Source organism: Phyllostomus hastatus, unplaced genomic scaffold (genome assembly GCF_019186645.2).
Source record: "Phyllostomus hastatus isolate PE091 unplaced genomic scaffold, TTU_PhHast_1.1 phas_contig_283, whole genome shotgun sequence".
Taxonomy (NCBI): domain Eukaryota; kingdom Metazoa; phylum Chordata; class Mammalia; order Chiroptera; family Phyllostomidae; genus Phyllostomus; species Phyllostomus hastatus.
In genome coordinates this window covers 14,766,337-14,788,976 of record NW_025333833.1, presented here as the reverse complement: position 1 = coordinate 14,788,976, position 22,640 = coordinate 14,766,337, and the positions used below count along the sequence as shown (strand labels likewise).

General features: G+C 53.1%; 2 protein-coding genes across 6 annotated transcripts in view; one reads left to right on the top strand and one right to left on the bottom strand.

Moving 5' to 3' along the window:
- SMYD2 (SET and MYND domain containing 2) overlaps nt 1-9,342 on the top strand; it is a 50,418-nt gene extending 41,076 nt beyond the window's left edge. Inside the window, exons 8-13 of one of the 2 annotated variants that reach the window (XM_045838725.1) lie at nt 2,306-2,416; nt 3,084-3,204; nt 4,169-4,343; nt 6,300-6,408; nt 7,080-7,223; nt 8,917-9,342. In XM_045838725.1, coding sequence (XP_045694681.1) covers nt 2,306-2,416; nt 3,084-3,204; nt 4,169-4,343; nt 6,300-6,408; nt 7,080-7,223; nt 8,917-8,997 — 741 coding nt within the window. In that variant the 3' untranslated portion in view covers nt 8,998-9,342. The remainder of the gene's footprint in view (nt 1-2,305; nt 2,417-3,083; nt 3,205-4,168; nt 4,344-6,299; nt 6,409-7,079; nt 7,224-8,916) is intronic. The other variant, XM_045838726.1, reaches the window with a different exon arrangement.
- Nucleotides 9,343-14,880: 5,538 nt separating this feature from the next.
- Nucleotides 14,881-22,640, bottom strand: part of PTPN14 (protein tyrosine phosphatase non-receptor type 14) — a 154,697-nt gene continuing 146,937 nt past the window's right edge. For all 4 annotated transcript variants that reach the window (XM_045838313.1, XM_045838311.1, XM_045838312.1 and 1 more), the window contains one exon: nt 14,881-21,176. In XM_045838313.1, coding sequence (XP_045694269.1) covers nt 21,048-21,176 — 129 coding nt within the window. In that variant the 3' untranslated portion in view covers nt 14,881-21,047. The remainder of the gene's footprint in view (nt 21,177-22,640) is intronic.

Sequence of the window (22,640 nt, the reverse complement as noted above, 5' to 3'; positions counted from 1 at the left end):
TGGGAGCGAAACTCCTCGAGGAGATTTACAGAGATTTACAGAGGAAGGGGTCGGCCAACTCGGCCTAGGGCAAAATTTTGGATTGCCGTTACAGTCTGTGTATTCCTATTGCCAAGCGATGGAGTTTGGGCTTTTTTTTTTTAAGATTTTATTTATTTATTTTTAGAGAGAGAAGGGAGGGAGATAGAGAGAGAAAGAGAGAGAGAGAGAGAGAGAGAGAGAGACATCGCTGTGTGGTTGCTGGGGGTCATGGCCTGCAACCCAGGCATGTACCCGGACTAGGAATCAAACCTGTGACACTTTGGTTTGCAGCCCGCACTCAATCCACTGAGCTAAGCCAGCCAGGGCTTTGGGCTTTTTTTTTTAATTAGTGAATTTTGGCCTGTTTTGCTCCCCGTCCCCCAAAAGGTCAAAAGCCCTGTGACTGAAAAGCAGAAAAGCAGCCCAGCGGCAGCTGTGGAGTTACGGCTGCAAATGCCAAGAGTCTGCGCTTCCTCTGAAGTCCGAGTCTGGTCTCGGGAGAGTTTGCTTTCCAGGGACGCAGTTCAGGCGGCCGGTCGCACACGCACTGCCAGGGCCAGGAGGGGCCCCGTGGCCAGGAGGCCCCCGTAGCTCCCCTCCCGACACAGGGATGCGGAGAGAACCATGTGCTCCGTCACTGCTCAGTGCCCGAGCTGTGATTCCGTGACCACCTCATAGACGGCTCACCTTAAAAGGGCTGGCCTAGCAGATCGCTGGACGCAGGCTCTGTTCTTACGTAAATAATACAAAATAAAATGAATGCATTCTTGGAGATTGTAATTACACACTTTTGATTACATTGCAGTTCAGGAATCTTTAATACCACACTGAGGTGCGTGTCTGGTTTTCAACGTGAAATGCAGTGGTCAGCGCCCTAAGTGAGGGAGGCCTCGGCCTCTCGGAGGCTGTCCGCTGACCCTCCGCTGGACCGAGATGTCCTCCTCTTTGCTAAACTTACCTCAGTGAGGGCATGGTGCTCAGGGCCGGAGCGTCTTGGTTTCCGAATGTCTGGTAGGGACCACCCAGGCGCCTTTGTGGTGAAAACACATGCGTGCAGAGAATGCGAGTGACCAGGCCCCGTGCTTCCTCGGCTGACGGCTGACTGGAGACTCCAGCAGCGAGCTGTCTGGGCCTGCAGCAGGGACACTGAGCGGCCTCTGTCGCCACCTTCTGGGCTCTTCTGTTTGTTGCACGATGTGACCGTCCGTGGTTTCAAAGAAGGGAGGCAGGAGGCTCCTGCCACTGCCAGGTCCCTGGCAGGGCTTGCTCCCATGGGTGTGCCCTCGGTGTGCCCTCGTGTGCCCTCATGCGCTCTCACAAACCGGAAACGCAGCAGCCTCATTTGGGGGGAGGCGCTGCTTTGGGAGAGACTTGGCCTTCAAAGAGGAAGAAGCCCACTGCCCAGGGCATCGAGGAGCCGCGAGGCCTCCGCTACTGCCCTCTGGGGTGCAGAGAGCTCGGCGGCCCCTGCAGGTGCCCCTGCCTGCCCGCCTGCCATGCCCTGATATGCTGTCGGCTTTGTGATGTCCGTCTGTGCAGTCAGACAGTTGCCCGATGGTGTGGGACGAGCAGCGAGGCCGTCCCAGTGAGCGGATAACGGACAGTTCAATGTCGGGCTGGTCCACATGCTCCAAGTCTCAGTTACAGACCCGGTTAGGAAAAGCAGAGGAGCAAGGATGGGAGACCCGATGAGCCCACAGGGAAGACTTTCCCCGTTCTCCGGCCCAGCTGGGTAAGGCGGCAGCACGCCCGCGTCCTCAGTGTCCTCGGAGCTGTGCCCTCCCTCTGCGACTCGCCCCAGCCTGCCCAGCCGAGCTTCTCGCTGCACTGCCAGCAGGTGGAGGGAGAAAGGGAAACACGTCAGTGATGCATCTGAGCCGTCCCCGCTCGCGCGTGCAGCAGGAGCGGCCAGGCAGAGCCAGCCGGGGGCCGGTGCACGGATGAGCAGGGCCTTTGCCCAGGGGTCTCTGCTTCCGTCCAGGAGATGAATCCCAGCTCGGTCTCTGTGGGGAGGGAGGGGGTGGAGCTGCTTCCAGGGCTCCAGTTTCCTGTGCCAGGGGCTCCCTGGTTCTGCAGGGGGTGGGACGAGAAGCCCTCTGTCCCTGCCACAAGGAGGAGGACGACACCAGGGGGTCGCTGCGTGTCAGCATGCTGGTCCTACCCTGTGGCGTCCTCTGCGTCTGCCCTGCAAGGACGCTGCCGCAGGTGTGCGCAGAGCCACAGGGAGGGTAAGCAGCGAGCCGACCGGCAGCAGGCCGCAACGTCCACTCTTTGGGCCCCCCAGATTTTTACCAGCTACATCGACCTCCTGTATCCCACAGAAGATAGGAATGACCGGCTGAGAGATTCTTATTTCTTCACCTGCGAGTGCCAGGAGTGCACCACCAAGGACAAGGTAAGCTCCCCGAGAGCGCCTTTACGGCAAAGGTGCTGGCCATCCACTGTGTCTCCGGCCCTCTCTGCCAGACCAGCAACCCCGTGTGACTTGGGGCGTCTCCGCCCTCCGTGTTTCTGACCCTCTCAGTCCACCTTGCTGAGAGGGCCCGGGGAGGCCAGGCCTCTGTTCACGCCTGATGCAAACGTTTCCATGTCGCCGTACCACGCAGAGAAGCGTTTGCCCAGTTGCTATTTCTTGAAGAGAAACGACTGCTCCGGAGAGAGGGAAGGGGAGAAGCATGGGAGCACAACCCTCAGGCTTCCCACCCCGTTCAGAACGAGCAGAATTCCCTCGGGCCTCTCCCGGAGTTCTCTGTCCATGCCGCCCCTCCTTATTCTATTCCTTTGATTCAAAGGTCTCTGCACACACGTGTCTGCCCATAGCAGACACATTCTAGGTGCCCAGCCTAGATGCAGATTGTCTAGGAAGTTTGTGTTTTTTTGTAGAAAGGTAATGGTGTATTGAATTTCTCTTCGATCCTTCCCCTGACTTCCTTTCGTCCTTTGGTAACTTTCGAGTGGGTGGGCGGCCCCTCTGCCCGGCAGAAGGAACTGTTTGAGAGGCTTCCGCATCTGTGGGGTTTCCACGGGAGGTAACGCCGTGCACTTGTGCACATTTCCCGCAGGATAAGGCCAAGGTGAAAATCCGGAAGCTCAACGACCCCCCAAAGGCAGACGCGGTCCGTGACATGGTCAGATACGCCCGCAACGTCATCGAGGAGTTCCGGAGGGCCAAGCACTACAAGTATATCCTTTGCCGCCGGTGGGACGTTTCCCCCCGCGAGGGGCTGGTGGGGAGCCGGGCAGAGGGAGCGGAAGGGTGGGCTTCAGCTGCTGAGTGGCGGAGGAAGAAGGCCTCCTGGTAAATGGGGGAAGCTGTACTGACCACCCCTGACTTGGAGTCAACCACATCCGTTTATGACTTTGATCCCTGTCTCCTTGTTTGGCGAGTTTGGTCACGAGCGTAATGTGGTGGAAGAGTTCTACCGTCTAAAACTATGGAGAACAGTTCCTGGAAAGTGCTCATTTTGGGGAGTCTTTTACTTTGGGCACAGTGTCCGAGGGCTTTGCTTATATTGTCTCCCCTGGTTCTTACAAGGACATGCCTCAGGACATCGCCCCACATGAGATGGAAACAGGGTCTTAGATACCAGATAATCTGCCCAAAGGACACAGCGCCCACCCCCGTGGCAGATCCAGAGACCCACAGCTCTGGCCACCACTGTCCACATTCCTAACAACTGCACTGAAGCGCCTTCTTGGGTGTCGAAAAGGCAATAGATTTGTACTAAGATAAGAACTAAAACGGGTAGAGGAAACCAGAGAAAGGCACACCGACTTCTCAGTATAAGGAAGAACTTACCCACGGTGGGGACTTCATCCTTAACAACGCTGCAGCTCACCTTAGGTGACGGTTTAAATGTACCTTGTTTCTAATCGGCATTGTTTACAGCTGAACTGAGGGTCTGTGGCCTGTGGCTAAAATTCTTTCGTTGTGTTTACTTACCAGTTGAGGTCTTCAGATTTCCCTATTTGTTTCTTCAAGAAAAATGCGATTCCTTTTTTCTTTTGGCTGGCCTTCTGTAATTTACTTTTTCAGAGGGCGAGGGTATATGGGGGAAGTGGACAAAATAACTCCTCACACCCAGCCTGCCTTGGGAAGTCTCCAAGCCTAGTGGGCTGGCCGGTCATTTCCTTGACTCCAGGGCACCCCCTAGCGAGCTGCTGGAGATCTGCGAGCTCAGCCAGGAGAAGATGAGCTCCGTGTTTGAGGACAGTAACGTGTACATGCTGCACATGATGTACCAGGCCATGGGCGTCTGCTTGTACATGCAGGACTGGGAAGGAGCCCTGCGCTACGGACAGAAAATCATTAAGCCTTACAGGTGATTGCCATGGCCCTCCTGCTCGTCTTAGCCCGGAATGGCACCTGGTGATTTGGAATGTGCACCTAGGCAGCCTTGTCCTCTCACTGTCCCGTGTTGCAAGGTGCCTAGACCAGCTCTCTCTGCTCTGCACCCGCGTCCAGAGGTACAGGTGCAGGGCGCTGCTTCAGTGGGCCCTGCCTCCTCCCTCTGCCACCTAGAAGAGACACCTGGCTTGGCAGGTTGAGGTTGTGCAGGGGTTGCCGGGGCCAGATCCGTCCGGGGACCTGCCCAGGTGCTGTAGCCACTGTCGTTAATTCAGACCAGTGCTAGAAAGCTGCCCGTTGGTTTCTTTTCCATCATTGTTCACACCGCCCCCTTGTGGTTCTCTAGACTGCAGCCCAGTCTGCAAATGAGGAAACTCCAGGACCACTGGGCAGGCTGGCCGTGGTTATTCCACATCCCGCCTAGGTCTGACGGAAACAAGCTGGGTTACAGTATAGTCGCGGTGACTGGCGGCCGTGGGGGAGTTTCCTGTTGAGAGGGTTGTTAACCCTGCAAGTGGGTTGCAGGTGGAGGTCGTGGCATGGCCCTCAGGCTCTGCGTAGGCACCTCGGGGTTGGGACGGCCCATCGGATCACTGGGGTGCTGGCTGAGCACATCTACATTATGCGCGGACAGGATCTCCTCCAGACCGAGGGGGTCGGAATCTGGGCGTCGGACCTGAAACCCCTGTGTTCCAGGGGCACTCCAGGTGTTTCTCAGGAATTTCAGAAGCCCTCTGTTTACCTTCTAAGACCAGGGACTGTTCAATTTATGTCTGGTTTGACTGTCCGCTGCCAAGTTGGCCCTCTGCCTACCCCACAGTGCCCTGATCGGCCAGCAGGGGGAGCTCAAGGGGAAGCGGCTCCTAAAATTTGCTCTTAGAAACAGAATTTGCTGCCTCCGGGATCATCTTAAAGCCTATCCTTCTTCCCCCGGGGGGTGGGGGGGGGGTAAGAAAGTCCTGGGGTCTCCTGCACACCTTCCTCTGTGAGATCTGGAGGGAGGGAAGGAGGGAGGGGAGATGAGAATGAATGAGATCCTCTCTGTCTTGTGGTTCCTCTTCCAGCGGGAACTCGCTCTGCTGGACCTTCCTGTGCTAAGTGAGCCCCAGCTCCGGCCTTCCGGGGTGGGGGTTGGCACTGCCCCCAGGGCCGGGCCCCCACCCAGACGTACAAACAGAATGTGTCTTTTCTGGATGGACTTTGAGGGTAGAGCAGCACAAACCAGGCTGTAAATAAACACCTCCTACACGCCCCCCCGCCCCCCCCAGTGCACACATCCTAGCCCAGGAGCCACCTCCTGGTCTCTGTCCCCGGGGAAAGGTCCCCTTCCCAGGGGACCCCCATCCGTCTGTCAGCCATCAGTTAACACCAGGCAGCCAGTACCTACAGTGTTGTGTGTGGAGCTCACTACTGAACAATACGGAAAGAATGTCTGGAAGAAACAGGAGGCCTTCTCCTGGCTCCGGGGAGCTGACAGTGTTGCTAAACAACTGGTATCACAGAGTGCGATAGAAAGCGGGGGTCTTGAGACGTATTAGTCTGCGCATATTTTTAAGTAATTTTAAAATGAGGGGAGAGGCCCCATGTCCTCGTAATAGGGAGTTTACCCGAAAAGACGGTTTCCCAGTGCTCTGCCTTGGGGGCACCTAGGACAAAAATCTGGGACTGGGTCGAATGCTGTGTTGGTAAATGCTTTTGAGTTGGGGAAACCCTGCAGTGTTTCTGGAGCTTTTCGGCAACACACGCCGTGCACGAAATGGGGTGCATCCGTGGCCCTTAACCAGGATCGACCCGTCCCCGCTCTCCGCCCAGACCCGCCAGGGTTGGGAGAAGCCTGGTTGCCATGGACACTGTGGCTTCTTGTCCCGGCCTGTGGGCTGTGCCGCAGGCATTGACCAGGCGGCCGCTGTCTTCTCTCTTCTTCTCCCAGCAAGCATTACCCACCGTACTCCCTCAACGTGGCCTCCATGTGGCTGAAGCTGGGAAGACTGTACATGGGCCTGGAGAACAGAGTGGCCGGGGAGAAAGCCCTGCGGAAGGTACGTCTGTGGCGCGGGGGACGCAGGCTTCTCGGTGCCTGGGTGCCCTCCTTGCCATCATTTCTTCTTCCCACGGGAGGCTGAGTAACGGGGGGTGGCGAAGGCCCACTCTTGACCCGCTCCGTCCATACGAGTTGGGGGGGTGGGGTTGGCAGGTGAGGGTGGCATCATCGAGCCTTTGCCAAGCTGGCGTCCAGGCCCTCCTGCAAGGAGAGGGGCGTGCAGGCTGCGAGCGGCCGGCTGACTGCAGGCTCAGCCCACAGCGGGGGGACCACACTGCCCTGCCCAGGCAAAGCTGTGCTTGTGGACAGAGGCCACTGGGGGCACCGGGAGCCCGTGGTGAGGCCACCTGCCATCTGTCTGCCCTTTAGGCCTACAGGTTCACGATGCCCCATTGTGGGGAAGTCAGGGCAGTGAGACTCGGAGTGTTTCTAAAGTGCACTTAATCATCGGTGTCGCTGTTCGCTGAGTACCAATCACAGGCCAGGACCCGGACGCGTGGTTTTTAATTCTTACAAAACTGAGATAGAGTTTCCTGGTGAGGAAATGGAGATGCACACAGGTTAAGGAATTGGCCTTGGGTACACAGTAGGCTCTTGATTGAAATTGGGATCTTTCTGAGTGGAACGCTTCAGGTCCCCACTCCCACTCATGCTGTGACTAACTCGCAGGGGAAACCAGGACCCTGGGCAGCATCTGCCCCACCTCACCCCGTGTTTGACAGCTGCCCGGTGCTGCCCGAGGACCTGGGGCCAGGCCCCAACCCTCACCGTACAGCAGCTGGATTGTGCCAACAGACTCTCGTTGTCCTTCAGGTATAAATTAACGTTGATAAGGGGTAATCTTTGGGACAATCTCTTCATTCCTGCAAGAGAATGTCTGTAAATGTTGGGGCCACTGGCTAGCCTGGATGCCTAATTCTCTAGATTCCACAAATCTTCCCTACTCAGGAAGATGGGAGCAAGGTCCTGCATCCCACACGGAAGGCTCACGGCCTCGCCAGGCTAGGAGTATGAGTGAAGCGTAACATTTTCCGTTTTTAAACTGGCGAATTTGTCTTCCAAGGTAACATAGTCATTGCCTTAGGGGTTTGGGGGGAAATTAACCAGTTAGGTCACAACTGCAGAGTGCTGGGAGGTAATGAAATACAGGATCAAGGAAGGGTAGAGAGCCCTGGCCGGTGTGGTTCAATGCAGTTTGTTGGAGCGTTCATTGTCCAGTACACCAAAAGGTTGGAGGTTCAATCCCCAGTCAGGGCACATACCCAGGCTTCAGGTTTGATCCCCCATTGGGGCGTGTATGGGAGGCAGTCGACTGATGTTTCTTTCTCACATGGATGTTTGTCTCTCTCTCCCTTTCTTTCTCATGCCCTCCCTCCTTCTCTCTGTAAAATCAATAAGCATATTAAGAAAAAAGAAAAAGAAGGAGGGTAGAGTAGATCCGAGCAAGGAACGTGAGTCATGAAATGAATGCAGACGGTGCAGGAGGCATTTAACAGGTGATTCCTGGGAAACGACTGAACAGGTGGTTCCTGAAGGCCGGCACCGTCCCTTGGCCGGCCTCCTCTTGGCCTGAGATCTGGGGAGAGGATGGTATAACAGCAAGGAACACTGTCACAGTCACAGCCATCAAAAATCCCCTCTTGGGGAAAACAAGAGTAATTTCTGTGAGTAATATGGTTGAATACAAAGGAGCAAAATAAATTCTCATGGATGACATTTGATATATACTTGCTATGTGCCGGGCACTGTTCTAAACACTTTATGTGCATTAACAATTCTGAGAGGTTGGCATCCTTCCCATTTTACAGATGAGGACATGGAGGCACAGAGTGGTAAAGTAAATTGCCCAAGGTCACACAGCTAGGACGCGACGGAGCTACTGGACATGCTCTCACATTATATCCCCTCACTCTAAAGAACTCTTATTAAATATGTTCTCTCTGGAGCAGCCTCAAGTGAATCCTGCACCTTGATTTTTCAGCTTCATTTCTTTTAAGAGCGGGTATGAAGAGGAAAGCATGCACTTTTTAAAAGGGAAAACAGTTCAGTTGTATCTCATAGGTTAGTAATGTAACCTTCAAATCAAAACAGGTTTGATGTGGAGTTCCCTGTGCACTTCCCTGTCCCAGCCTTGCCTGTGTACTTGATTGAGTACAGCCAAGTAATTCCGTCCCTAAAGCAGAGTTCAGTTTTTACTGAAACCTTGAGAATAGTGGGGCAAAAATATCGTGCAATCAGTTTCTCTGCATCACGTCTTCAGCTCTTGCAGAATATTTCACTCAGTGGGAGAAACTGGGTGGCTCTTCGGTTCCTAGATAATCTTACCCTTTTTTTTCCTCTCGTGAAGCCAGACTCCGGAGGAAGAGGAGAGCACAGGCTCTGAAAGCCAGTTTGCGTCCTGCGCGTTAGAGCAGGAAGTCCGCCTTGCACGCACAGCAGCCCAGGTGGAGGTGTGCGGGGACTGGCTTCCGGCTCCTCACCCTTGGTGCGTCTCGCTCTCTCCTAGGCCATGGCGATCATGGAAGTGGCCCACGGCAAAGATCACCCGTACATCTCTGAGATCAAACAGGAAATCGAGCGCTGCTGAGCCTGTGCCAATGTGGCGGTTTTACGCGCGTGTGCAGAAGCCCTCCAGGATTTGAATATTTCAAATCCTGCACATCACTCCGGCGTTTCTGCAAACTCACTGCAGGGAGAACACCATCTGCACTCAAGCCTTACACAGCTCACTTGGCATTGGTTTTAATCTTTAACCTTAAGGTCACATTCATTTTTGAATGCTTTTTTCCCTAAGAGGGAATGGCATGGTTTCATGTATTATACTTCGGACAGGTTGAGTTTGAAAAAATGTTACTATTTTTCCCTTCATGCTTATTATTATAACGTTCTGAACAAACCTGAGTGATGAAAGAGAATAAAAAAGGTAACAGTGGTTGAAGTTTGTGTTTCCTTTTGTCTGTGGGGAGGACTTCGAGGAGGCAGTGGGAGCCCCATTGCGGAGTGGAGGACATGTCCCCTGTGTCAGGCAGTGAGCCAGCACTCCCCCGGAAGGGGGTCAGGTGGCCGCTTTAGGCTGAAGTTGCTTTTGGAATACAGTGCGTATGGAGGAAGAAAGAAGATGCGAGACGGGAAAAAAACACACCGTGAAAAAGGTGACGGGATGAAGAGATACAAATTGGCAGTTACTAAACAGTCCCCGGGAGGTAAAGCTCCTCCCTTTGCTGCTGTGTTACCCTTCCTTCCTCACGGCCACACCCCCACACGCCTCGCACACACAGTTTGCAGCACACGGTCGGACCCGGCAGGTAGGATGCCTTCTCTTGTCCGGTCAAGTGCGATGAGACGTTTATTAAGCATCTACTATGCAAAACAGCCCATAACAGTCCCAGTGCAGCCCAGGGAATACAGTCGGTAATATCGCAATAACTGTGTGTGGGGGGGTGCCAGGTCGATGTCTAACCACTACGCTGTGCACCTAAAACTCGTATGTAATATTGGATGTCAACTGTAACTGAAAAAAAATTAAAATAGATTAAATTAAAAAGTGGGAATTTACGTGTCGGGGAGAACAAGTGAGTGGCCCGGGTGCCCCGCACGCCCAGCAGGAGCACGTGTCCCTTTCGATTCTCCCGTCTGTCGTCCGGTCTCCCTTCAGTGCGCGTGGGTGCTTCACCCAGGCCTCGCTTTCTGGGCCATCTCCTCGTCCGTCTGAAAGCAGTCTTCCCATCTCTCCTTCTGCTGACGGGCCTGTGCAGTCCTCTCCTTGTCTGGAAACCCTGCAGGCTAAGCTCGAGAAGGAGGGAAAAAAACGCCCGCCCTTACCAACTCTGTGTTGTGGAGCAAACACGGTCTCTCCCCACGCGGCAGGCAGGCCGGGAGCGGGAATCCAGCTTCCCCACAGCCTGGCAGGGAGCACCCCGGGGACTGTTTGTTAGCAACGGCCGCGGAGACACAAGGCCCAGGACCGGGCGCGCTCCGGGCGCAGGGATGTTTCTCGTAATCTGAAGAGAGGAACTTCCCCATTAGGTAATACTCAAAGCCTGACGGAGCTCAAGGCCAAGCTCTTCTACGCCTGATACGCAAACAGCTTGGAGGGCCATGCATCTGCTGTGTTATCTCTCCTTCCCATCTCCACACACCCAGGCATCACCGAGCACAGCTGGCCCCGGCAGGTAGGATGCCTTCCCTCGTCTGGTCAAGTGCGTTAAGACCCTTACTGAACACCTACTATGTGCAACAGTCTGTATAGCTCTCCCAGGGCAGAGAGAGGAGCAAGGCAGGGTCCTGGCGCTGGGGAGCTTCGTGTGTTGTAAAGCTCATTTACTCAGTAGCTAAGCCTCAAATAAGCTTAGCCCACCAACTGCCTGCATTTTACAGAATTTATAAATTTTTTTCAAGAAATTTAAAACAACACAAACATCGGAAAAAAGCAAGCTGTTCCTTCTTCTTCACTAGTCCCTCTCCCCAGAGGAAGCCACTGGAACTGTTCGCACATGGGACCTCAGTTTTTCCAGATCTAGACAAACAGACTTAGGAACACAGGCAGAATGGTGCCCACATACTTTTGTGACCGTCTCTGACTTAAGAGCCTCTTTCCATGTCAGCCTTCACGGATTTGCCTCCTTCTTTTTGGAGGCAGAACATCAGTCACCCCGAGTGCTGTGACCGACTCGGCCGTTCCCATGATGCACCTGTGGTTTTCCAGTTTGCTCCTGTTACCAACAAAGCCTCATGGACAATCCTAGACCAGCACCTTTGCTGACGTGTGGTAGCATCTGGGGGGGATGGATCCCTAGAAGTGGAATTCCAGGATCAAATAGTGGACACATTTTTAATATGAATAAATATGGCCACATTTCCTTTTTTAAAAAGGGTATCAGGATGCCAGTAGGATATAATAATATCTGCAGTATCTGTTTTCCTCTACCCTCATAACAGTACTATTTAAAAAATTTTTGTTTTGCCTATCTGTGTGAAATACACATTTATTAATGAGACCGGGCACTTTGTTTTATATATGCATTTCTTAATGAGACTGGGTACTTTTTTCATATACCTAGGAATTGTGTTTCTTCTCTGAGTTGTTATCCATAGCAGTTTTCGCTATTTTGCAATTCACACCTTTCATAATAATTTCTAAGAGCTCAATGTATATTGGGATATTAGCTCTTTGTCCTGTATGGGAAATATGTTTGCCCTGGTTGTCCATTAACTTTATTTTTCATGTCACTTCCTGTCCCCAAGCAGATTGTTTTCCTCTTAAAATGAAGAAAAGAAATAAAACCATTTTTTATGGAAGTCCTTGATCTGTCTGGAGTTGTATCTTAAACTTTAATTTTCACCATTGCTAGCCCCTCATGCCAGGATCATTTGTTAAATGATTTATTTCCCCCGCTGGTCTGAAATGTTCTCATTCCCATTCCCGTAAGACTTAGGTCTATTTCTGCACTATTTCCTTTCATTGATTTGCCAGGAAAATCCTCCTTTAATTATTGTTGCACTGCAAAACTTTTAGTATCCGTGAGAGCTAATCTGCTGTGTTCTTTCGAATTTGTCTGACCATTCTCCCAAAGTTAACCCTCCAAAGTACCTGAGAGTCATTTTGCCGAGTCCTCTCCTGACCTCTCCTTGCCCCCCACCCCCCGCCACCACATAAATACTGTTGTGGTATCTACGAGAATCGCCTTGGAGTCAGGGCTACACAGAGAGCAGAACTCTTCATAGTAACGAGTTTTTCCGTCCAAGAAAGTGGTTTTTCGGCTTGTCTACGTTTTACCTCGAAAGGGCTCGGTTATGTTTCCACTGGTCCTCCACATTCGCCCCAACTCATGGCTTGGATGTCTCTATAGCTGCTGTGAACGAGTTTCCCTTCCAGTGTTCCTTGGCTGGTTAAGTCTGATGAGTTCTCCCCATTTATTTTTATTAAAGAAAATAAAATGTAAAATCACAGAATAGACATGTCTGACCCTGTTTTTGTCATTTTACTGCATATTTTCTTATATATTTTTTAAATGTTCATCTTCTGTTCTCTTATATTAGAAGTTTCTACCCCAGCTCCATCTACTAGTGGCTGTTAGTGTTGTATCTTTCAATTAAAGAAAACCACGTTTTCTCTTTATCTACCAAAGAAAACACAATGGGTCTATTTACTCAGTCCATGAAAGATAAAAACAAATCAGTATGCGTACCTCTTCTCTCACCATAGGACTGGACTTCCCTCCATTTTCATTGGCATTTTATCTCATCATCTTTTTAAAAACACTATGTGGCTTTTCTTCCAAGAACTGTACCTGTTGTCACAGTCAACACACACACAGACTTGTCTGTACGTCTAGTGAGACACCCGCCACCTCCTGGCACCAGGCGTATGGTGCTCTCGCTTTCACGACGGGAACCACGCTGGGCCCTGCTGGGGGTGGACGACTCCTGGTCTGGTGACGGGGCGGAGAGAGGCCCCTTGCAGACGCAGTGCTACTGCCCTGCCACTCGGCCAAGACACAGCGTCCGCCGTCCTCACCAGGGGCCCAGCGTGTGTGTCACTGGCCATCGACAGGCTGCGAGAAATATGGGGCGGGGCAGCCACGTCCAGCACTGTGGACGAGTTGGGCTGTGGATGAAAGTTGAAAGACGAAAACTAAAATTCGGGTCTTCTCTAGCAGCCCGGTGCCTGGCTTTTTGCAGGTGGACAGCGTGGGATCTGAGTGCATGACGGCTGGGGGGAGGGACTTGATGCGTCACAGGGTCTTCGCCGCACCTGTGAGAAGGACCGCTTCTGCTGAGTCTTCGCTCCATCTGCCTGGCGTGCGCCCCACTCAGACACTGTCCCAACAGTGGCAGCTTTGCAATGTCCCCCTGGGCATTTACTATGATCAAGTTAGGCAAGAATACAAAGTGGGTAGAGATACATGGGCTTTAAAACACCCGGCACTTGTGCCTGTGAAAATAATCCTAAAAGAGATTCCATGCAATGCTTTCAACCAATGTAGACACACATAGTACAGAAAACAGAAAATTCAATGTTTTTTTTTTCTGGGAAAAAAGGTTTATTGCATTATGTTATATCAATAGATATCTTTTATAAAAAAAAGGTTAGAATAGAGATCTCACCTTTGTAAAGGCACATATGAAACATCTCACAGCCCAGCCGTGGCAGTGAGAACAAACAATACGCAACTCTGTAACAGGATCTAAATAAGACGTTATAAAAACAGGAAACAGTGCAAAAAATACTGTCGGAAGTCAGTTTTATACACCTCATCACTGTGTATAAAGCTGCCAAGCATAAGCTTATTAACTGATATAAAAAAGCATATAGAATAGCATGCATAGTTTTATTTAAGGCTTTTAATATTATTAAATTTAGAGGGAGCCTATGACAAAGTAGAGTTGGCATGGATTTCGGTAAACACTTCCCAACCTAGGGAATGTCTTACAAACTCCCCGCTCCCTCTCTCCCCTCACAAGTTGGTAGTAAAGAGGGTAGACTTCCATTTGCAAGGTAGCAACTCGGGAGCCCCAGCCCCAACCTGGAATGCATTTCTCACTGCAACAACCGAGCAGGTGGTTCGATTTCCAGGTCAGCCCACAGCAACAGCCAACCGGCTCTCGCTGACATAACCCGAAATTTCAGCTCTGCTGGGAGTCAGGAGGTTTCTGTGGGCTAATCCAAGAACTTCCAGAACAAACTGGTTTCTAAATTGGGAGCTTGTCTATGTATCGTTTAGAAATGAGAGCTGATAATGTCAATTGTTTTGAATGATACCACCATTTGCAACATTTTATAAAACACAGACTAAGGAAAGCATCAGAATACTGAATAAAGTAGCATAACAGTCGTCCAGTGAAACAAACTAGTTACACCTGTTATTTGATGTAACACAGGTTACACATAAGGTTACATAGTTAATAGTCATCTGCATATGTAAAACTTTTTTTCCCATTTCTGACTCCTCAAACAAGTTAGTTGACCGTTAAAGGAACAAAGGACATACCCAGGGAAGCATCTCTGATGAAGAGGAACCTTAGTAATGAAAGGATAAGGTTCATGTTTAAGATTCCAAAGAGTGGCAAGAAAGCTCCGTGAGAGGGAACTGCAGTAACATTTTACAACGTTCAAGTCGAACACAAAATGGCTCTGGATTACAGCTTTCGGTCCCAGGCTGAAGGTTATTTATTAGCTAACACTGCAGCGGAGGGGGGTCGGAGGCCCCTGAGAAACGCCTAGAACTCTGGGGGCACCCCTGCTGAGCCCCACTGATGCTAAACTGGAAGCAAGATTCCTGAGATTTTAGCCAAACAGTCCCACCGTAGGGCACACAGAGCCCAGGTCCAGTCCTGTGGGCTTTCTCCCTGAAACCTTCTGTGAGGAGGCATCTGCCTTTCCCGGGAGCGGGAGATGGGGAAGGAGGAACAGGGCAAGGCACAGAGTGGATAAACAGCTCACCCTCCCCCCACCCCCCCACCCCCCCGCCAGATGATAGAACTGACCATAACACGAATTGTCAAAAGTTCCTGGGGAGTCCAGAGCTTTTTCCGTTTCACCAGATTGGCTATGACGAGGGGAACTGGTTCGGGAGGGAGCCAGGAACAAATTAATCTGACCGCAGACCCCACTCTGCCAAGTGCAGCCGCTGGGGATCCGTGTGTGTTCACCTTGGCATAAACAGCAGGTGCTGCTGCTGTCAGTCATCGTCGTCAGGAGGGCGGTCCACCAAACCCACCCGTGCTCCCCTCTCCGCTGCTGCTGAGCGAGGGGCTGTCCCCGAGGGGGGGAGTGGGTGGGTCGGGGCAGCTTCCTGGCGCTTTCTATTCTGCTTATTTCCATTGCCAGATCTTACTCCTCAAAACTAAATAGCTTTAAAAAATTAAAACCCTATTTCCTGATTACACAGTTTGGAGAGGTTCAAGAGTTGAATACAGGTTACTAATCTGGTCACAGATTAAACTATTGTGTTGGGGTTTCCCTGACAAGGTAGGGAAAGAAAAGAAGGTGGGCTGATGAGGGCGGGCCCCTCATGCAAGTGGAAAACAAGGAGAGGTCGGCACAGCCCCTGGCAGATGAGGTGTCCCGGGTGAAGAGGGGGACCTCACAGAATAGTCCCACTGCGCCCCCTAGCGAGACAAGCAACAACTGCAGTTGCTGTCCTGACGTCCTCCCTCCTGACGTCCTCCCTGTTCTGGGGCCCTGATTATAAAGGTGACTTGCCATAAGGGGAAAATGCCCTGCAGGCCTCTGGGACAGCAGGAAAGAAGAACCAAGGTGCAGGGGAGCTGTGATTCTGACCGCGAGCCACGGGGATGGACGAGCGGAACCTGCTGATGAAAAAGGAAGGGCCACCAGCAAGCCACGGGAGACAGCACTTGCAAACAGCAAACCCAGGCGGCGCCCAGAAGCCATGGCGTCATCGAGCTCTGCACCACAGTGAGGACACGGGTTAACACCGGAGCAAGGGTGAAGCAGACCCCCACACGGCAGTGCGGTCTCTCCAGGGGTGTCACCGCCTAGCTTCTAGCCTCACAGCAAAGGACGGAGGAGTGCGAGAGACATTCTAGGATCCAGAAAATTATTTGTGAATCCATGACTCTCTTCGTAGCAACTTCAGGGTTGATTCCAAAACCCTCCCTCCTCCTCTCCCCACTCATAGGTCCTCCCTGGACAAGCTTGTGGAACTTTCTGGAAAGAACGATCCTGATGGCCCCGAGTGCGGCAGAAGAAACAGACTTTCCCTGCTGACCCTTGCCACATTCAGGCTGCACATCAGCTCCAGTCCTCCTGTCTTACAGTGAAACGTCCTTGGATTTGCTGCTGAGATCGGAGGCCTGGCCAAAGCTCTGAACAGCAGGAACTGATGCACACCCTCCCCTTGATGGCACCAAACCACAGAAAACCATCCAGTCCTATGAAATCAACTGACACCAGACACTCAATACCAAGGTCACGGACATTTTAGCGGAGAGCCTTTGAGTTTGGCCTTGCGGAACAGATGCAGATGTGTTAAGCTAGAAAAGATAAGCAAAGCGGTCTTATCTGAAAAAAAAAAAAAAAAACCCAGGTTGATGGGCTAGCTGAATTTCACTGGATACACCTCTCAGTTCTCCCAGGCATGCTGCTGCTACTTGTAACAGATGCATCACTGAGGTCTTTTGCCCTCGAAAGTCTTAAAAACTGAGGCAAAGACCAGAACCATCCTGCTTTATCACCCAGAGTTCAAGGGAAGTGTCGAACACAACTCAGCATCTTAGAGATTTCCACCCTACGGGCCAACTGGTGTGTCACCTACAAGGCTGTGGGCCACTGGAAAATGTGTGCAGTATCCACGGAAAACCCAAACCTGCATTTGGAAGCACTGCTACATGGGCTGCTATTTTGCTCACAAGAAGAAATCACTGCATGAGAGCATGAGAAGTGTCTGATGAAAACCAGAGGCAACAACTCAGCACAGCAGCAGACGAACCTTTGGTGAGACCAGAGAAAGCTGAGTTCCCACAAAGGGCCACTTAAGAGCCCACCCAGGGTTATTCGGTGTTTCTGGGAATTTCTGACACCAGGATCCCAACTAGTCCTGACACGGAGGTGGAGTGAAGGGCAGAGGACCACGAACCTGGGTCTGACCCAGTCCCCTCCTCGCGTCCAAGCTCCCTGGCATACGCCCAGGAAGGCCCCTGCACTTGCCGCCCACCCCGAGTGACTGACACGTCTCCCACAAAAGAAAAGAAAGGAGGTGTGCCCACTTCCCCATCAAACGCGCACTGGGAGTTGGAGAGAGAGGACAAAGCACCTTCTGCTCTCTGAAAGGACACCTTCGGGGACCACACACCTTGTCCCCTGACCACCGGCTGAGGTCAGCTCATACAGATGGCACATCCAGCAAGGACGGCAGCTGGACACCCCACAGTGCTGTGCCTGGTGGCCACCCCGCCCCCCAGCAGACTCAACAGCGCGCTAACGCCTCTGCAGAGTGACCTCCAGGCCCTTGAACAGCCCCCTCCCCGCCATGAGGCAGGCCTCTGCAGCCAGGCAGGCAGCGCACGCACGGACAGCCACGCTGCCTGCCGGCACGGGCTTCCGCGTCCTTCAGCTCTCGCCTGGAGAAACGACCTGCCCCGCTGTGCTGGGGTCTACGCTGCGTCGGGGGAAGAAACACACTCTGTGTATAAGGTCGCTCCACGTGGATTTTCTGTTATTATAAGTGAAATACGGTCCAACTCCCCAAAATTTCGTATGGGTCAACTCTATTAAGCTGGGAAAGGTAAGAAAGGCAGGCAGCAGGATGGAAACGCTGCCCCACTGTACCCACTGGGGTTGATAACGGAGCTGCAAAGGCTGAGAGCAGACAGGGCAGAGGTGCAGGGGGTGCCGGGCAGGCCAGTGGTCGAGGCCCACGGCACGGCCCACACGGCCGCTCCAGGCTGTCCAGGCGTCCAGGCTGATGGAGGAGGGGGCCGAGTTGGCCAAGGGACAGACACCTAAGCAAACAACAGCATTGATTACAGTTAAAAAATTTGTTTCTCTTCACAGTCTTGGGGCCACAAAGGTTCTAGAAGTGAAGTCCTCTGCGTGCAGGCTCCTGAAAGTCTATCACTCCAAGTCTTCCACGCAGAGAAGCGTTCCCCTGCCCTGATCCTCCGGTTCCCCTCCAACCGAGGACAGGAGCGCATTCCTCCTTGCCCTCTGGTGAGAAACTGATGGTTGACGCCCCTCTCGAACGCAGCCAGACCGTCCTGTGCCTCCCGTGCCTCCCGTGCAGGGAAAGACAATCGCGGGTGCCAGCGGAAACGCCACCAGACGCTCCTACTCAGAGGTGGTGCCTCCTTAGGGCCCAAGCCGACCGCCAAGCTCACACCCCACTCCGCGGTCCAGTGACCGGACTCAACAAGGCTGGACACGGGGTCCACGCACCCCAATGAGAGCGGATCAGAGGAAGAAAATGTTTCAACTGGACGGCTTCGAAACCAAAAGCCTGAAAATGTTTGGAGTCTTTGTTGTGGGGTGGGGATCCTCCCCTCCATTTTTTTATTTAATTCTCTCCTTTCAAACTGAAACCACAGCAACCGAGCCCAACAGCTCCAGCTTCGGACCTGGTCCACCATCAGGAACTCATTCCAAAAGCGCCGACCAGATAACTAATTTAATGCAGTTTGCTCCCAGGTTTATTCCTTGGCCGGCTTCCCAGATATGAAGCGTCTCTGGGCAATTATTATGCAGATGCCACCGACGAACTTTAAATGGCACTGCTCATTGAACAGGAGAGAGGCTGGTGTGCACTGGGGGTGGGAAAAGGAATGCAAAACATGCTGAAGGACCCAAAGCATTTGTTTTTCAAAAGGAAAGCTGTGGAATAACTTTCGAGTGGTTTTTTTTCCCCCTTTTGGGTTTCCATATAGACTTTGGCTGGGAAGTCAGATGTTAAACCCGGTTCTTTCCTGCATACTGTGCATTCAGGAGTGCTCCTGCAGCACCAGGAGGTAACCCTGGGTGGGAGGAGGGAGGCCCCTGAGTGATGAGCTCAGAGACAGCAGACCTGCACGTCGTCCTGGGGAGACGCATCCACAGGGCCCACGCTGTGGCCCGCGAGAGAGAGGCGGAGTGCCGGTACCGCTCATCAGACACTCGGGCAGTGAGCCGCAGACCGCCTGACCGGCCACCCCTCGCAGCCGACTACCCCGAGGACGGAAGTCTCCGAGGAGAGGAAACAAGTACTTCTCTGCTTGTGGACCCAAGTTCTGAGCGTCTCGAGGGCGGGCTGTGAGCTCTGTTCCACTGAAGGTACATGGCATGCTAACGGTTCTCTTTTTCAGAATATGCACCCGAATGCCAGAATCTACAGAGCTCAGCTGGAGCTGTTACACTCCTCGACTGACTCTTTAGGCCTTGGGGTGTAAGACAGACACTTACACGCCGCCCTCCGTCACCAGACACTCTGAGTCTACACAAGGGAAAGATCACCGTACCATCCGGCCAGATGGGACACTGAGTTGATTCACAGGCCAAAGCCACTCACGGGCACCTGTGTCCACACCCATCTGTCGGTCTGTGGCGACCGGAAGTCACAAAGGCACACTCTTCTCTTCTTGCTGGTTGATTTCATGCCATTCTTTCTCTGGATGTTTGTGCTTTCAGCTCAGGAGAAGACAAAAAGAAAAAGGAAACCAGGCAATCGTGGGAGAAGGCACGGCGCCACACCTCAGGGGCCCACTCGGACAGCAAAACCGCGACTTAAAAGTTGTGTTCAAGAAGAACTAGAGAGGAGGGGGCAACACCCCAAAATTCAGCAAGATGGAAGATGCGACCTGGGGTATCTGCGCCCTAACCTGAGACGTTCTGAAGGACGGCGACCGACGAAGGCCCAGGAAGGGGCAAGGTGAGAACCGGGCGTCACTGGAGGCGGCGTTAACGGCACAGATGACCAGGGTGGGCTGCATGGAGAGAAGGAGACCCCCACAGGACTTCGTGCGAGACCCCCGTCTTTCATCACGCGGGCTAGGTTTCGACTCCAGGGCCCGAGTGGGCTTAGTGCTGCTCTCACAGACCAAGGCCCGGAGATGGTACCAGCACAGTGGGGTCCCCTCCGGGTGGCTGCTGGCCAGGCCCCTGCTGGGTGTCAAGCGGCCCCTGTGAATCATCTTTCCCAGCTGTTTCTTTTATACCCCCTTCCCTGACCTGGCGACTGATGGACAGACAGAAGAGCCCCAGCACCTTGACCTTCAGGTCCCCACACAGCACACACTTCATAAACCAACACAGCATCCAGGGCCTTCCTGTCTCCCCTCGCTTCTCACTCTGGTCCGTCACCTTCTCTCAGTCAGGCAAGAGGCCCAGCTGCACAGATGGCCTGGCCCGGGGCCTCAAAGGCCACCAGCCCAGTGCCCACCGAGCAAATGAGGCGAAGCCGCAAATACGGAGGGTGCAGCCCCCGGCAAGGAAACATGGGCTCTGGGCCCCGATTACGGGGTCTTCGACAGAGACACAAACAGAGCTCCGCGGTCAGCCCGGGCGAGGGCACTGCTGCACTGGAAGGGCGGGATTTCCGCCTGCTGCTGCACCTGTCACTCCAGGCTGGAGGTGGGGGCTGGGAAAAGACCACTGAGGGTGAGGACAGAAAGGAGGAAGGGAGGAATCTGCCATCAAGGCTCATCAGCCCGAAATGCAAGGGAATTGTAGTGTTTTTCCTTCAGAAAAGGGTCTTGTGCCTGATCTTTATATTTTAGGAGGAATTCATTTTCTTGCCATCTTTGATTCGGACATGAGAAGTTAAGCTGATGAACTGCAGGGCTGGTTACCTGTCTGGCTGCAACTTCCCCAGAGATGCGTTCCCTGGTGCCCCTGTCCCCCAAACGGTCCACCAGGCCACCTTCCCCACCAACGTGTTACAATGCAGATCGGTCAAAATGTGGTTCAAATGAAACGTACGGCATTACAATGATTCACAAAAGTTATTCCAAAGGGGAAAAAAATAAATTATCTCATATAAAATAATACATGGTGTGTATGAATGATCTCGGCTCCCGTCCTCAGGGAGCATGTGTCCTGTGGACCCCCGCCGTCCGCGCCCTGCGGGGGGCGCAGAGGCTGTCTGGAGGTGCCTCCCCAGCTGCAAGGCGGCGCCGGGTCCCTCTTCCAGGAGCTGCGTCCAGGGCTCAAATGAGCCTGGAGTTTTGGAGGAACTGAATGAGGACTTGGTAGACAAACTTGTACTGAGCGATGGTCTGGATCATGAACATCCTCTGCTCCCTGAGGAGCCTCAGCATCATGGGCACCTCCACCTTCTGCAAGAGAAGAGAAGAAGCACAAGGTGCTGGGTCGGGGAGTTCCTCCATCCAAGGAGCGGCCGCTCACTGTCCACGTGCAGGGACAGGAGACGGCCGAGGACTCGGCCCCCCCCAGTCCCTCCCCACCGTGAGTTTCCCCGGCCGAGGACTTGACACCAGCAGCTGGAGAACCTGGGTGGCATGTACCCTGGATGTCCTAGTTTCAATGCAGGCCAGTGTGTGAGGGGAATCCTGGAGGCTGGAACGAAACCCGACTGGTCCTCTCAACTCTGTCATGGCCCAATGACAGGATCCGTGATGTCCCTCGGCCTCAGTTCACTGGTAAATAAGGACAACGGTGCTTTCCTCCAATGGCAGTGTGGCCCCGCCCAAGTCAGTGACATTTCCTGAGCAATGGCGTGGGGTGTGGATAGTACCCACCTCCCAGGACCACGTAAAGGAGTGCATGTGCAGCCCTCAGCACAGTGTGCGGCACACAGTGAGTTCTCCCTAAAGAGCACTCCTTATTATTTTATTCATGTTAATGAGGACAAGCAGGTGCTGCCCCTCCGCTCTACCGCTCTGTGGGTGTGGGGTGTGGATGCCTTCCCTCATCCACCTGTGCCTCAGTTTCTCTGGGCTGTACAAGGGAGCTAGTAAGACCCTCCTCACAGAGTTAACAGTGAAGGCTCCCCGAACAGTATATGGCTCTTACAATAGTCCTGGCACATGGTGAACACTAAATACAGGTTAGCTGTTGTTACTGTAATATTTTCATTTTTGTCATCGTCATCACTACCCCCTCCCCCACCCTCACCACCTCCTCCCCTCCCCCTCCCCCACCCCCACCACCTCTACTCCTATTTCCATCATTAGCACCGCCAGCACCACCATCACCACCACCACCACGAGCCTGCAAGACTCAGCCTCAAGGACAGACGGGATTTTCTGATCGGGTTTGGAGACGAGACAAAGAAGGTTCTCCTTGTCCTCGAGGGAAGGGTCCCAGCTGCCTTGAGGACTCATGCCCATGGGCCCTGATGTCCACTGCCCCTACCCCGAGGAACCCTGAGGCGGGTGACGCCTGCTCAGTGTTGCCCAGAGGGCATCTCCTCCTCCCGGCTCTGTGAAGGAGGGACAACTGATCCAGAAAAGCAGCCAGATCGAGACACTGTGCTGCTTGGCCAGTGAGAACCTGGTCCTCTGTCATTAGCTAACCTGGGACACATGGCTGAATCCAGGGAGCCGAGAGAGAGGACTGCAAACCACAAACTCGTGCTTTCCGAAGAAAACGCACGGGCGTTACAATGTGGCAGGGGACACTCGGCGGCCAACAACAGTGGGCCACAGCATGCAGACTGCACGGGTGACGGAATGAAACATAAAGTGGGTTAACGCGGAAGCCACGACACGAAGGCAGCAAAGTTCGGTGATTTGTCAAAATCTTTGCTGAAAAAACACATGAACACGCTATGCATGTCC